This window comes from Nerophis ophidion, linkage group LG28, assembly GCF_033978795.1.
Source record: "Nerophis ophidion isolate RoL-2023_Sa linkage group LG28, RoL_Noph_v1.0, whole genome shotgun sequence".
Classification (NCBI taxonomy): Eukaryota; Metazoa; Chordata; class Actinopteri; order Syngnathiformes; family Syngnathidae; genus Nerophis; species Nerophis ophidion.
Genome location: NC_084638.1, coordinates 6,939,377 through 6,955,374, shown reverse-complemented (window position 1 = coordinate 6,955,374; position 15,998 = coordinate 6,939,377). Strand labels below are relative to the sequence as shown.

General features: G+C 42.0%; 1 protein-coding gene across 11 annotated transcripts in view; it reads left to right on the top strand.

Annotated features, from left to right (window-relative positions):
- The window catches only part of depdc5 (DEP domain containing 5, GATOR1 subcomplex subunit), a 106,265-nt gene that overhangs the window by 33,581 nt on the left and 56,686 nt on the right, over nucleotides 1-15,998 (top strand). For all 11 annotated transcript variants that reach the window (XR_009804814.1, XM_061890881.1, XM_061890880.1 and 8 more), the window contains exons 23-27: nucleotides 2,475-2,610; nucleotides 5,056-5,147; nucleotides 5,259-5,312; nucleotides 7,614-7,770; nucleotides 15,346-15,506. Coding sequence is in view for 10 of the 11 variants with exons in the window: in XM_061890881.1 (XP_061746865.1) it covers nucleotides 2,475-2,610; nucleotides 5,056-5,147; nucleotides 5,259-5,312; nucleotides 7,614-7,770; nucleotides 15,346-15,506 (600 nt within the window). In the remaining variant the exon portion in view is untranslated. The remainder of the gene's footprint in view (nucleotides 1-2,474; nucleotides 2,611-5,055; nucleotides 5,148-5,258; nucleotides 5,313-7,613; nucleotides 7,771-15,345; nucleotides 15,507-15,998) is intronic.

The following is a 15,998-nucleotide window of genomic DNA, read 5'->3' as shown; positions in this document are numbered from 1 at the left end:
TTTAGCGGCTTAAGCGATTCAACAGATTACGCATGTATTGAAACGGATGGTTGGAGTATGAAAGTATTGAAGAAGAAACTGAAGCTATTGAGCGAATAACTATTGACGCTATTCATAGCCATAGCATGGACGAATAGCTGCGTTAGCATCGCCGGTAAAATGTGCGGACCAAACGATCAGGACTTTCGCATCTTGTGACACTGGAGCAACTTAAATCCGTCGATTGGTAAGTGTTTGTTTCGCATTAAATGTGGGTGGAAGGAAACGTAATATAGTTGCAAATGCATCTACAGGTTATCCATACATCTCTGTGCCATGTCTGCTTTAGCACCGCCGGTAAATAGCATGTTAGCATCGATTAGCGTAGCATGTTAGCATCGATTAGCTGGCAGTCAACATCAACAAAACTCACCTTTGTGATTACTGTGAATTTATCGTTACAAATGCATCTGCAGGTTATCCATACATCTCTGTGCCATGTCTGCTTCAGCACCGCCGGTAAATAGCATGTTAGCGTCGATTAGCGTAGCATGTTAGCATCGATTAGCTGGCAGTCAACATCAACAAAACTCACCTTTGTGATTACTGTGACTTTATCGTTACAAATGCATCTGCAGGTTATCCATACATCTCTGTGCCATGTCTGCTTTAGCACCGCCGGTAAATAGCATGTTAGCGTCGATTAGTGTAGCATGTTAGCATCGATTAACTGGCAGTCACGCCGCGACTAAATATGTCTGATTAGCAAATAAGTCAACATCAACAAAACTCACCTTTGTGATTTCGTTGAATTTATTGTTGCAAATGCATCTGCAGGTTATCCATACATCTCTGTGCCATGTCTATCAACGCCAGTAAAATGTGAAGCCACTTTGGTACATTCAATGGGGGTCTGGCGGCAGACACTTTGGCATCTTCGGGCCAGTGGTGCAACTTGAATCCCTCCCTGTTAGTGTTTTTACACCCTCCGACAACACACCCACCAGGCATGATGTCTCCAAGGTTCCAAAAAATAGTCGAAAAAACGGAAAATAACAGAGCTGAGACCCGGTGTTTGTAATGTGTTGAAAATGAAAATGGCGGCTGTGTTACCTCGGTGACGTCACATTCTGACGTCATCACCACATGAGCGCTAAACAGAAAGGCGTCTAATTCGCCAAAATTCACCCATTTAGAGTTCGGAAATCGGTTAAAAAAATATATGGTCTTTTTTCTGCACCATCAAGGTATATATTGACGCTTACATAGGTCTGCTGATAATGTTCCCCTTTAATGACTCATATTTGACACACGCAGCTACGGTATATTAATAAAACAGCTGCTTACTGTTCTTTTTAGCATATTCAATAGCTTGGACCTTAAATCTTACCGAATAGCTCTTAATCTTCTTCCCTTTATGCGATTTCAAAAGATTAAAATCAACCTCCTACATCTTGAAAATGATGACAGGTGAAGTGTCACTCGTGACGTGACGAGTTTGACCCGGCGGAAATTCTAGGCATATGCTTATTATTTTGCGAAACGCGTTTGACCCGGCGGAAATTCTAGACATGCGCTAATAAAAATAATATTTTGTGAAACGAGTTTGACCCGGCGTTAATTCTGAGCCGGCGGTAATGCTAAGCATGCGCTAATTATTTTGCGAAACGAGTTTGATCCGGCGTTAATTATAGGCAGGTGCATACTATATACCCGGCGGCAATTAGAGGAAATACGGTAGCTGCAATTGCAGACAAAGGCTCAACTGCCCACTTAACGGAAACCGTTTAGAAACATCAGTTAATTATCAAACAAAGCATTGACTCGCACAACAAAAAGATTCCGAGCACTCACAGACAAGCAACCGCTGACGACTCGAACTCCACAGGTAGCTGCAATTACAGACAAAGGCTCAACTGCCCACTTAATGAAAACTGCTTAAAATCATCAGTTGTTTACCAAGCCAGCGTCACCCGCAAGGACAAGTCAAACACAATGCGGACCAAGTTCTGACACTGATCATACAGGGAGCGGACCGCCGCAATCAGACAGTCCGATACCCCATACTCTCTGAGCACTCCCCACAGGACACGGTCGAATGCCTTCTCCAAGTCCACAAAGCACATGTAGACTGGTTGGGAAAACTCCCATGCACCCTCAAGGACCCTGCCCAGAGTATAGAGCTGGTCTACCGTTCCATGACCAGGACGAAAACCACACTGTTCCTCCTGGATCCGAGGCTGGACTATCCGGCGTAGCCTCCTCTCCAGTACACCTGAATAGACCTTACCGGGAAGGCTCAGCCTCCGTCTAGAAACATCAGCACAAATTTTCTGTTGCCAACTGCAGATTTGGAATGGGAAATAGCATCTGGATAAAGATTTTACAGTCCGCTTTAACAGTAGTGGTTACTGAAAATGTATTTCTGGGAAGATATGTGACTGTAGTCCTGACTACCTTCACAGACTACAAATGTCTCGTCTCTCATTCTTTAGGTCCCACCGGAGAAGCCATTCAAATCCACCACCAGACCAGACAAAATATAGTTGACTTGCAGGTGAGCCAACATGGAGACCCTGGCCACACCTCGGCTGAGCTGCTGGAACTGGCCTATCACGAAGCCACAGGGAGGTTAGTTCAAACGCCGACTTCTCATCTGCAAATAATGCTCCTTAATTGGTTCTTGCACATGGCTCGTACCTCGTTAAGTGTGTATAGTGAAGCGGAGTTCTCTTTTAGAAACAATGTAAACGTAAATAATTTGAGTGTTTCAAGATGCATAATAAGGAGGCACTGGAAGAAAAATGGGCTGCATGGTCGAGTGGCCAAAAAGTTAAATTTGGTCTTATCATTCCAAATTACTTTGTTCCAGAAGTTTTGAAGCTTGTCTCTGTGTTGGTTTGGCGTAATATAAGCGGTATACTTTGTAACATTTTCTGGCGACTCGACCATGCAGCCCATTTTTCTTCAAGTGCCTCCTTATTGTGCATTTTGAAACAGCCACACCACAATTTTTCAGTGTCCTGTGTTCCAGCTGAAGTTATTTGTGGATTTTTCTTTGCATCTCGAACAATTTTCCTGGCTGTTGTGGCTGAAATCTTTGCCCGTCTACCTGAATCCTACATTTTCTACTTCTTGATCAGCGTTCGAACGCTGCTGATTGGCATTCTCAATTCCTTGGATATTTTTTTATCCCCGCTTCCTGTTTTATGCAGCTCAATTACCTTTTCTCGCAGATCCTTTGACAATTATTTTGCCTTCCCCATGACTTAGAATCCAGAAACGTCCGTGCAGCACTGGATGAAAGATGCAACGGTCTGTCAGAAGCCCACAAACTCACTGATCTTTTATACGCACATATTAATTAAAAAAAAACAAGGTCACATGTGAGGATTGGAACCTCGATTAGCCATTCAAACCTGCCCGTGTCAACTTTTGTGCACGTTATCAGATCAAAGTCACTGGGGTATGTAAACTTTTGATCAGGGTCATTTGGGTACTTTCTTTTCTCGTTTTGATTTAGGAGTAAACACAGTTGTTTGCCAGTAAACAGCTTCACACAACCGTTAAGCATGAGTGGAAGAAAGGGTTTTGTGTTATAATTCATATTCTCTGAAGAATGGCCAAGAAATCATCAATTCTCCCAAGGTATGGCAACCCTAACCCTAACCCTTCTTCAGTGAAAAATATTATTATATATACAGTTTTTAAATTCATATGTTTTAAGTCATATGCGGGTTTTTTTTACTTGTGCACAAAATGAACCGTGCATGAACATCACCTTGTTCCAAGGAACAAAACCAATACAGTGCATGAACTCCCAACAAATTACTGTCAGGTTCAAACCCCAAACTGTTACACAAGACAAGAAGAAGGAATCAAGCAGAGACAGAGTTGAATTTTACTAATGAGGAGAGATGTATCGGGCTGTACACTCATTTACACTTTCACCTCACGCTCTAAGGTACAGTCCCACGTGCTCCTCTATTTATCCGGGAGGTCCCTAGTTAACATCACAGAGGCGGCTTCTGAAGGGAGGGGTCAATCAATCAATCAATGTTTATTTATATAGCCCCAAATCACAAATGTCTCAAAGGACTGCACAAATCATTACGACTACAACATCCTCGGAAGAACCCACAAAAAGGCAAGGAAAACTCACACCCAGTGGGCAGGGAGAATTCACATCCAGTGGGACGCCAGTGACAATGCTGACTATGAGAAACCTTGGAGAGGACCTCAGATGTGGGCAACACCCCCCCCCTCTAGGGGACCGAAAGCAATGGATGTGGAGCGGGTCTAACATGATACTGTGAAAGTTCAATCCATAGTGGCTCCAACACAGCCGCAAGAGTTCAGTTCAAGCGGATCCAAGACAGCAGCGAGAGTCCTGTCCACAGGAAACCATCTCAAGCGGAGGCGGATCAGCAGCGTAGAGATGTCCCCAACCGATACAGGCGAGCGGTCCATCCTGGGTCTCGACTCTGGACAGCCAGTACTTCATCCATGGTCATCGGACCGGACCCCCTCCACGAGGGAGGGGGGGGCATAAGAGAAAGAAAAGAAGCGGCAGATCAACTGGTCTAAAAAGGAGGTATATTTAAAGGCTAGAGTATACAGATGAGTTTTAAGGTGAGACTTAAATGCTTCAAACCTTCATTCTAGCTTGATTTAGCCATTCCTTTACCACTTTTGCTCATTGTCCTGTTGGAACACCCAACTGCGCCCAAGACCCAACCTCCGGGCTGACGATTTTAGCTCGTCATGAAGAATTTGGAGGTCATTGTCCCATTTACTCTCTGTAAAGCAGAGTTTTGACAGCAAAAGAGGCCCAGAGCATAATACTACCACCACCATGCTTGACGGTAGGAATGATGTTTTTGGGATTAAAGGCCTCACCTTTTCTCTTCCGAACCCATTGCTGGGTATTGTGGCCAATCAGCTACATTTTAGTTTCTGACTGTACAATTGAGTCGTCATGTGCAAATCTTAAATTTTTCACCCTTGCTCAAAAATTGTTGTTTTTAAGAATCAAATATTTCCCGGTTGTTGCCATGCATTTTTATTTTGTTTCAGGCAAAGCAGCTTTCTGCAGGGAGACAATAATGTTCTTTACATCAGCGGAGGGACACAAGAATCCACCGAAAGCCTCGGAAACAAGAGCAACGGTCAGAAACAAACTTAGATTTTTCAAACTGATGAATTATTTCTGCAGAATATTGTTTCATTAAACCCGTCTTGCCTGAGCCCCCGTCTTGTGTGTATTTGTACCTGTGCAGGTACTTTAAGTGCTACTTCGTTTGAGGACTTCTGCCAAAGTGCTGCCAATCCAAGTGAGTGTTTCCTCCTAGACAAGGTTCCCTGACCCATCATCCCTGCAGTAAGGTGTGGAATTTAAATTCTTACGGGAGGATTACAAATTCCGACATTACTTTGGGGCTGTAAAGGTTTGAGATATTTCTGGAGTTTTCTGGGGAAAATCCATCTATTCATGACTTGAAACTACAGTACACCCTGACTACAGCGACCACTTAAAGGGGAACTGCACTTTTTGGGGATTTCTGCCTATGGTTCACAATCATTATGACTGTCAGGTTCAAACACTGATGACTTTTATTAAACAAGACAAGAAGCAAGGAATTAAACAGAGACAGAATTAAATTTGGCTCAATGAGGAGAAACTTGTGGACCAGGGGTTAGGAACCTATGGCTCTAGAGCCAGATGTGGCACCTGGCTCTCAGATAAATCTTAGCTGACATTGCTTAACGCATAAGTAATGAATAATTCCGCTGGTAATCACATTGTCAAAAATAACGTTCAAAATATAAAACATTCCCATGCATTTTAATCCATCCATCCGGTTTCTACCACACCTGTTCAAGAAGTCGCATTAATGGTAAGAAGTATTTTATTTATTGTTGATTAGCTTCAGAATAACAATGTTATTAAAAGGAATAAGAGACTTATTTATACTCTAAAAATATTGGTCTTACTTAAAAATGCAAGCATTTAGTTCTATTCAGTCTTAAAAAATATATTATATGGCTCTCACGGAAATACTTTTTAAAATATTTGGCTTGTATGGCTCTCTCAACCAAAAAGGTTCCCGACCCCTGACGTAGACGCTGTGTAGAGTGTCGTCCCATGCTCCTGACGAAAGATTGTACGCCTCCTCTTTCCCCGATTACATGGCAACGGCTCTTTTTAAGGGATCGGGGGTCGTAAACAGCCATCGCCTTTGATTTCGAACAGTTCGAAGAAAAGGTCATGAAAGAGTTCAAAGAAGCGGTGCCCGGAGGGGAGTCTGGTCCCGCTTCCTCTCCGCTTTGTAGTTCTCGGGTCAAGACAATATCTTTCTGTTGATTACAATACATGAAAGAAACATTCCCATCCTACACAGTGGAGTTATACGAGCCTTCTTCCTGGTTGGATCAAAGACAGCTTTTGTCTTCTCGTCAAAAAACTCATGGCCACACAAAGTTTTGTGATAACTTAGATACAATTATTCTGACACTGACGGATGGATTTTTTTTTTCTGTTCTGTAAAGTGTTTTAAGTAAATTGGTGAAAGTAAATTCTAGATTGCAAGTCATGCATGTTCAAATTTGACAGCCAACGTAGACCCGGAGACGGGCCAGAAAGACAATGTTTAATCAATGTCGGGTTGTGACGCGGTGTCACAGGGGTTAGTGCATGTGCCTCACAATATGAAGGTCCGGAGTTCAAACCCGGGCTCGGGGTCTTTCTGTGTGGAGTTTGCATGTTCTCCCCGTGACTGCATGGGCTTCCTCCCACCTCCAAAGCCATGCACCTGGGGATAGGCCCCTCCCACCTCCAAAGACATGCACCTGGGGATAGGCCCCTCCCACCTCCACAGACATGCACCTGGGGATAGGCCACTCCTACCTCCAAAGGCCTACACCTGGGGATAGGCCCCTCCCACCTCCAAAGACATGCACCTGGGGATCGGCCCCTCCCACCTCCACAGACATGCACCTGGGGATAGGCCCCTCCCACCTCTAAAGACATGCACCTGGGGATAGGCCCCTCCCACCTCCACAGACATGCACCTGGGGATAGGCCCCTCCCACCTCCACAGACATGCACCTGGGGATAGGCCCCTCCCACCTCCACCGACATGCACCTGGGGATAGGCCCCTCCCACCTCCACAGACATGCACCTGGGGATAGGTTGCTTGGCAACACAAAATTGACCGTGGTGTGTGAATGTCGTCTGTCTGAGATGGCGACTTGTCCAGGGTGTTCCCCGCCTTCTGCTCGATTGTAGCTGAGATAGGCTCCAGCACCCCCCTTGACCCCAAAAGGGACAAGCGGTAGGAAATGGATGGATGTGGTCATTTTCCAACCAACGAGTTGGATCCAACATCAACATTGTCTCAATTTCCAAATGCAACTATTTTGCAAGGTTGTTTCCAAGTCAGCTTTAAAGGACACGTACGTATAATCAAGGTTGCATCAATGTCTTGCGCCTGCTGGGGTCAACGCATAGGAAATAAAATCGCGGCTTATAGCCCGGAATCGACGTTACCCTGTTCAGTATCGCTGCTGTATTGTGACTTTGTCTTGTCTATGTGTCCGACATAACCCCTCCTCCTGTCTGTGGCCCCTGCAGTGCCCAGCTTCTGCTGCACTGTGGGCGTGGACTGGAAGTCCCTGACCACTCCGGCGTGTTTGCCCCTCACCACCGACTACTTCCCCGACCGCCAAATGCTGCAAAGCGACTACACGGAGGGATGCTACGACTTGCTGCCACACAGCGATCTGGACAGGTGTGTGTGCTCAACCCTACACAAACAATTCAGATTTACAGTATCCAGTATGTAGAACCACATTTATTTGTTTATTCTATTTATTAAGTCAACATAAAAAACACAAGATACACTTACAATTAGTGCACCAAAAGGGTTGATTCTTTCTGTTATTAATATTCTGCTTCTTACAATATATATCAATACAGTCTGCAAGGGATACAGTTATTAATATTAACCAGAGGTGGGTAGAGTAGCCAGAAATTGTACTCAAGTAAGAGTACTGTTACTTTAGAGATGTATTACTCAAGTAAAAGTAAGGAGTAGTCACCCACATATTTACTTGAGTAAAAGTAAAAAGTATGTTGTGAAAAAACTACTCAAGTACTGAGTAACTGATGAGTAACCTGTTTGTTTAATGATTACGGCAACTAATAATGCACAAAAACATAAAAATAGCAATAGCAAATTCAGAGCCAGGAATATCTCTTAAGCAACTAAAACAATAATATATATTAAATAATAATACATTAAAATAAAAAAAATGAAGGCAAATTGAGCCACAATAACTTAACAGCACCATAGGCTCAGTAGGCATTGATTGATTGATTGATTGATTGATTGATTGATTGATTGAAACTTTTATTAGTAGATTGCACAGTACAGTACATATTCTGTACAATTGACCACTAAATGGTAACACCCCAATAAGTTTTTCAACGTTAATCAATTACTTAATAAATGACCAAGTCGAGGTGATCTACCTCATATATACATACACACGTATCATATATATATATATATATATATATATATATATATATATATATATATATACATACACACATCATATATATATATATATACATATACATACACACATATCATATATATATATATATATATATACATACCTTTATATATACAATATATAATTTATATTTATTTATTTTGCTGTTTTTGTTGACATGTTGAAGGTGTTTTAATGAATATACATGCATGTTTAACATATAGATTCCTATCTTTAATGAAGACAAGAATATAAGTTGGTGTATTACCTGATTCTGATGACTTGCATTGATTGGAATCAGACAGTATCCAGATTTTCAAATGGAGGAGAAAAAAAGTTCCTCCTTCCTGTCTAATACCACATGAAAGTCGTTGGTTTTTGGCGTCTTATTTGTCCAGCTTCTATATTGGTTTTTATACACTTTAAAAGAAATACATTGGCGGTAAACTCTGTAGTTTGCTAGCTTGTTTGCGCTGGCTTTGGGAGACTCTTATTTTGTTAGCGCAGGCGCGATGGAGCAGCGCTTTTATTGTGAAGACAGGAACTGGGCGATCAGTCTTAAGGCTTTTGACGGGAAGTACGGTTGAAATAAAAAGTGTCTTTTTTCCTTTACTCTTTTGATTGATTGATTGAAACTTTTATTAGTAGATTGCACAGTACAGTTGACCACTAAATGCTAACACCCCAATAAGTTTGTCAACGTGTCGGGTTCCACGTGTGACGGTCACGTGACCACCTGGCTCTGTTTGATTGGTCCAACACCACCAGTGACTGCATTTGATTGGTGAAACGCAGGCATGTGTAGTTCCTACTTTGAATGTGTGTCTGACAAAAACAAAACAAACAAAGCGTGCATTAACAGATCGATTAAAAAAAAAAAGTAGCGAGTAGCGACCTGATTGCAGATAAATGGAGCGGAGTAAAAGTAGCGTTTCTTCTCTATAAATATACTCAAGTAAAAGTATGTTGCATAAAAACTACTCTTAGAAGTACAATTTATCCCAAAAGTTACTCAAGTAGATGTAACGGAGTAAATGTAGCGCGTTACTACCCACCTCTGGTATTAACAATATATATCAATACAGTCTGCAAGGGATACAGTTATTAATATTAACAATAAAACAATATATAACAATACAGTCCGCAAGGGATACAGTTATTGATATCAACAATAAAACAATATATAACAATACAGTCTGCAAGGGATACAAACAGTCCGTGAAGCACACGATTGGTCCACTAATAGTACTAACCTTTAACCGTTAATTTTACTAATTTTCATTAATTACTAGTCTCTCTGTGACTTTTTAAAATATTCTTTTACTTTCTTTTTTATTCAAGAAAATGTTTATTTATTTATCTTGTTTTATTCTTGATTTATTTTATAAAATGTTTTAAATTATATTATCTTCACCAGACCAGGTTGACAATGAAATTAGATTGTTTAAAGAAGGCCTGGGCAATTATTTTACTCGGAGGGGCCAGATTCCGATAATTATTTTACTCGGAGGGGCCAGATTCCGATTATTATTTTACTCGGAGGGGCCAGATTCCGATTATTATTTTACTCGGAGGGGCCAGATTCCGATCATTATTTTACTCGGAGGGGCCAGATTCCGATTTATTATTTTACTCGGAGGGGCCAGATTTAGAGAATTATTTTACTCAGAGGGGCCAGATTCAGATCATTATTTTACTCGGAGGGGCCAGATTCTGATAATTATTTTACTCGGAGGGGCCAGAGTCAGATCATTATTTTACTCGGAGGGGCCAGATTCCGATAATTATTTTACTCGGAGGGGCCAGATTCCGATAATTATTTTACTCGGAGGGGCCAGATTCCGATAATTATTTTACTCGGAGGGGCCAGATTCCGATAATTATTTTACTCGGAGGGGCCAGATTCTGATAATTATTTTACTCGGAGGGGCCAGATTCCGATAATTATTTTACCCGGAGGGGCCAGATTCCGATAATTATTTTACTCGGAGGGGCCAGATTCCGATAATTATTTTACTCGGAGGGGCCAGATTCCGATTATTATTTTACTCGGAGGGGCCAGATTCCGATCATTATTTTACTCGGAGGGGCCAGATTCCGATTATTATTTTACTCGGAGGGGCCAGATTTAGAGAATTATTTTACTCAGAGGGGCCAGATTCAGATCATTATTTTACTCGGAGGGGCCAGATTCTGATAATTATTTTACTCGGAGGGGCCAGATTCCGATAATTATTTTACTCGGAGGGGCCAGATTCCGATAATTATTTTACTCGGAGGGGCCAGATTCCGATCATTATTTTACTCGGAGGGGCCAGATTCCGATTATTATTTTACTCGGAGGGGCCAGATTCAGATCATTATTTTACTCGGAGGGGCCAGATTCTGATAATTATTTTACTCGGAGGGGCCAGAGTCAGATCATTATTTTACTCGGAGGGGCCAGATTCCGATAATTATTTTACTCGGAGGGGCCAGATTCCGATAATTATTTTACTCGGAGGGGCCAGATTCCGATAATTATTTTACTCGGAGGGGCCAGATTCTGATAATTATTTTACTCGGAGGGGCCAGATTCCGATAATTATTTTACTCGGAGGGGCCAGATTCCGATAATTATTTTACTCGGAGGGGCCAGATTCCGATTATTATTTTACTCGGAGGGGCCAGATTCCGATTATTATTTTACTCGGAGGGGCCAGATTCCGATCATTATTTTACTCGGAGGGGCCAGATTCCGATTATTATTTTACTCGGAGGGGCCAGATTTAGAGAATTATTTTACTCAGAGGGGCCAGATTCAGATCATTATTTTACTCGGAGGGGCCAGATTCTGATAATTATTTTACTCGGAGGGGCCAGAGTCAGATCATTATTTTACTCGGAGGGGCCAGATTCCGATAATTATTTTACTCGGAGGGGCCAGATTCCGATAATTATTTTACTTGGAGGGGCCAGATTCTGATAATTATTTTACTCGGAGGGGCCAGATTCCGATAATTATTTTACTCGGAGGGGCCAGATTCCGATAATTATTTTACTCGGAGGGGCCAGATTCAGATAATTATTTTACTCGGAGGGGCCAGATTCAGATAATTATTTTACTCGGAGGGGCCAGATTCCGATAATTATTTTACTCGGAGGGGCCAGATTCAGATAATTATTTTACTCGGAGCGGCCAGATTCCGATAATTATTTTACTCGGAGGGGCCAGATTCCGATAATTATTTTACTCGGAGGGGCCAGATTCCGATAATTATTTTACTCGGAGGGGCCAGATTCCGATAATTATTTTACTCGGAGGGGCCAGATTCCGATAATTATTTTACTCGGAGGGGCCAGATTCCGATAATTATTTAACTCGGAGGGGCCAGATTCCGATAATTATTTTACTCGGAGGGGCCAGATTCAGATAATTATTTTACTCGGAGGGGGCAGATTTAGATAATTATTTTACTCGGAGGGGCCAGATTTAGATAATTATTTTACTCGGAGGGGCCAGATTCCGATAATTATTTTACTCGGAGGGGCCAGATTCCGATCATTATTTTACTCGGAGGGGCCAGATTCAGATAATTATTTTACTCGGAGCGGCCAGATTCCGATCATTATTTTACTCGGAGGGGCCAGATTCCGATAATTATTTTACTCGGAGGGGCCAGATTCCGATAATTATTTTACTCGGAGGGGCCAGATTCCGATAATTATTTTACTCGGAGGGGCCAGATTCAGATAATTATTTTACTCGGAGGGGCCAGATTCCGATAATTATTTTACTCGGAGGGGCCAGATTCCGATCATTATTTTACTCGGAGGGGCCAGATTCCGATCATTATTTTACTCGGAGGGGCCAGATTCAGATAATTATTTTACTCGGAGCGGCCAGATTCCGATAATTATTTTACTCGGAGTGGCCAGATTCCGATAATTATTTTACTCGGAGGGGCCAGATTCCGATAATTATTTTACTCGGAGGGGCCAGATTCCGATAATTATTTTACTCGGAGTGGCCAGATTCCGATAATTATTTTACTCGGAGGGGCCAGATTCAGATAATTATTTTACTCGGAGGGGCCAGATTTACATAATTATTTTACTCGGAGGGGCCAGATTTACATAATTATTTTACTCGGAGGGGCCAGACTTAGATAATTATTTTACTCAGAGGGACCAGATTCCGATAATTATTTTACTCGGAGGGACCAGATTCAGATAATTATTTTACTCGGAGGGGCCAGATTCCGATAATTATTTTACTCGGAGGGGCCAGATTCCGATCATTATTTTACTCGGAGGGGCCAGATTCCGATCATTATTTTACTCGGAGGGGCCAGATTCAGATAATTATTTTACTCGGAGTGGCCAGATTCCGATAATTATTTTACTCGGAGGGGCCAGATTCCGATAATTATTTTACTCGGAGGGGCCAGATTCCGATAATTATTTTACTCGGAGTGGCCAGATTCCGATAATTATTTTACTCGGAGGGGCCAGATTCAGATAATTATTTTACTCGGAGGGGCCAGATTTACATAATTATTTTACTCGGAGGGGCCAGATTCCGATAATTATTTTACTCGGAGGGGCCAGATTCCGATAATTATTTTACTCGGAGGGGCCAGATTTACATAATTATTTTACTCGGAGGGGCCAGATTCCGATAATTCTTTTACTCCGAGGGGCCAGATTCCGATAATTCTTTTACTCGGAGGGGCCAGATTCCGATAATTATTTTACTCGGAGGGGCCAGATTCCGATAATTATTTTACTCGGAGGGGCCAGATTCAGATCATTATTTTACTCGGAGGGGCCAGATTCTGATAATTATTTTACTCGGAGGGGCCAGAGTCAGATCATTATTTTACTCGGAGGGGCCAGATTCCGATAATTATTTTACTCGGAGGGGCCAGATTCCGATAATTATTTTACTCGGAGGGGCCAGATTCCGATAATTATTTTACTCGGAGGGGCCAGATTCTGATAATTATTTTACTCGGAGGGGCCAGATTCCGATAATTATTTTACTCGGAGGGGCCAGATTCAGATAATTATTTTACTCGGAGGGGCCAGATTCCGATAATTATTTTACTCGGAGGGGCCAGATTCCGATAATTATTTTACTCGGAGGGGCCAGATTCAGATAATTATTTTACTCGGAGCGGCCAGATTCCGATAATTATTTTACTCGGAGGGGCCAGATTCCGATAATTATTTTACTCGGAGGGGCCAGATTCCGATAATTATTTTACTCGGAGGGGCCAGATTCCGATAATTATTTTACTCGGAGGGGCCAGATTCCGATAATTATTTTACTCGGAGGGGCCAGATTCCGATAATTATTTAACTCGGAGGGGCCAGATTCAGATAATTATTTTACTCGGAGGGGCCAGATTCAGATAATTATTTTACTCGGAGGGGGCAGATTCAGATAATTATTTTACTCGGAGGGGCCAGATTTAGATAATTATTTTACTCGGATGGGCCAGATTCCGATAATTATTTTACTCGGAGGGGCCAGATTCAGATAATTATTTTACTCGGAGGGGCCAGATTCCGATAATTATTTTACTCGGAGGGGCCAGATTCCGATAATTATTTTACTCGGAGGGGCCAGATTCCGATCATTATTTTACTCGGAGTGGCCAGATTCCGATAATTATTTTACTCGGAGGGGCCAGATTCCGATAATTATTTTACTCGGAGGGGCCAGATTCCGATAATTATTTTACTCGGAGTGGCCAGATTCCGATAATTATTTTACTCGGAGGGGCCAGATTCAGATAATTATTTTACTCGGAGGGGCCAGATTTACATAATTATTTTACTCGGAGGGGCCAGATTTACATAATTATTTTACTCGGAGGGGCCAGACTTAGATAATTATTTTACTCAGAGGGACCAGATTCCGATAATTATTTTACTCGGAGGGACCAGATTCAGATAATTATTTTACTCGGAGGGGCCAGATTCAGATAATTATTTTACTCGGAGCGGCCAGATTCCGATAATTATTTTACTCGGAGGGGCCAGATTCCGATAATTATTTTACTCGGAGGGGCCAGATTCCGATAATTATTTTACTCGGAGGGGCCAGATTCAGATAATTATTTTACTCGGAGGGGCCAGATTTACATAATTATTTTACTCGGAGGGGCCAGATTTACATAATTATTTTACTCGGAGGGGCCAGACTTAGATACTTATTTTACTCGGAGGGGCCAGATTCCGATAATTATTTTACTCGGAGGGGCCAGATTCTGATAATTATTTTACTCGGAGGGGCCAGATTCCGATAATTATTTTACTCGGAGGGGCCAGATTCCGATAATTCTTTTACTCCGAGGGGCCAGATTCCGATAATTATTTTACTCGGAGGGGCCAGATTCCGATAATTATTTTACTCGGAGGGGCCAGATTCCGATAATTATTTTACTCGGAGGGGCCAGATTCCGATAATTATTTTACTCGGAGGGGCCAAATTCCGATAATTATTTTACTCGGAGGGGCCAGATTCAGATTCAGACTGTAGCGTCCCGGAACAGTTGGTGCTGCAAGGAATTCTGGGAATGTGTTCTGTTGTGTTTATGTTGTTTAGCAGTGCAAATAATCTCCCAAAATATGTTTGTCATTGTTATTTGGTGTGGGCTCACTTTGTGGCATTGATTTATGACAGTGTTGGCGTTGTTTTTACGGCCACCCTCAGTGTGACATGTAGTCCTGTTGGTAGTTGGTCTGCCATAATTAATAAGCCAAAGGTCTTTGACACATGTGCCTGCTGTTTGAATGTGTTGTGTTGTTTCTGCCAGGCGGGAAGACGACTCTCCTGGGATGACTGCCAACCAAGTATTTGAAGAGTTTATCTGTCAGAGGTTGATGCAGGGCTACCAGATCATCGTCCAAAGCAACAAGAGGAAATCACAACCCACAGTGACCACGCCCCTTGGCAGCAGTCCTTTGTACAGCAGAGGTTTGTTCGTTGTTTTTGTTTACATGAAAGTACTTTTGTGTTTGTAATGTGATTTGTTCATACGACTCACTTTGTTACCCATCAGTTTTTGATAAACAATCATAAATTAATCTTTCAACACATACACAATGTTGACATCTATAGTTGGCGTTGATTGGACATTGAAATTTGGTCATTTCCCAGCCAATATTCTACAACGTTGAAACAACATCATTTTTGTTGACGTTTAATCAATGTTGGGTTGTGACGTTGATTCAAGCCTTGAAATTTGGTCATTTCCCAACCGATATTCTATAACACAAATACAACTTTGAAACAACATGCTTTTGTTGACGTTTAATTAATGTTGGGTTGTGACGTTGATTTAACTATTGAAATTTGGTCATTTCCCAACCGATATTCTATAACACAAATACAACGTTGAAACAACATGCTTTTTGTTGACGTTTAATCAATGTTGGGTTTGCACGTTGATTTGACCATTGAAATTTG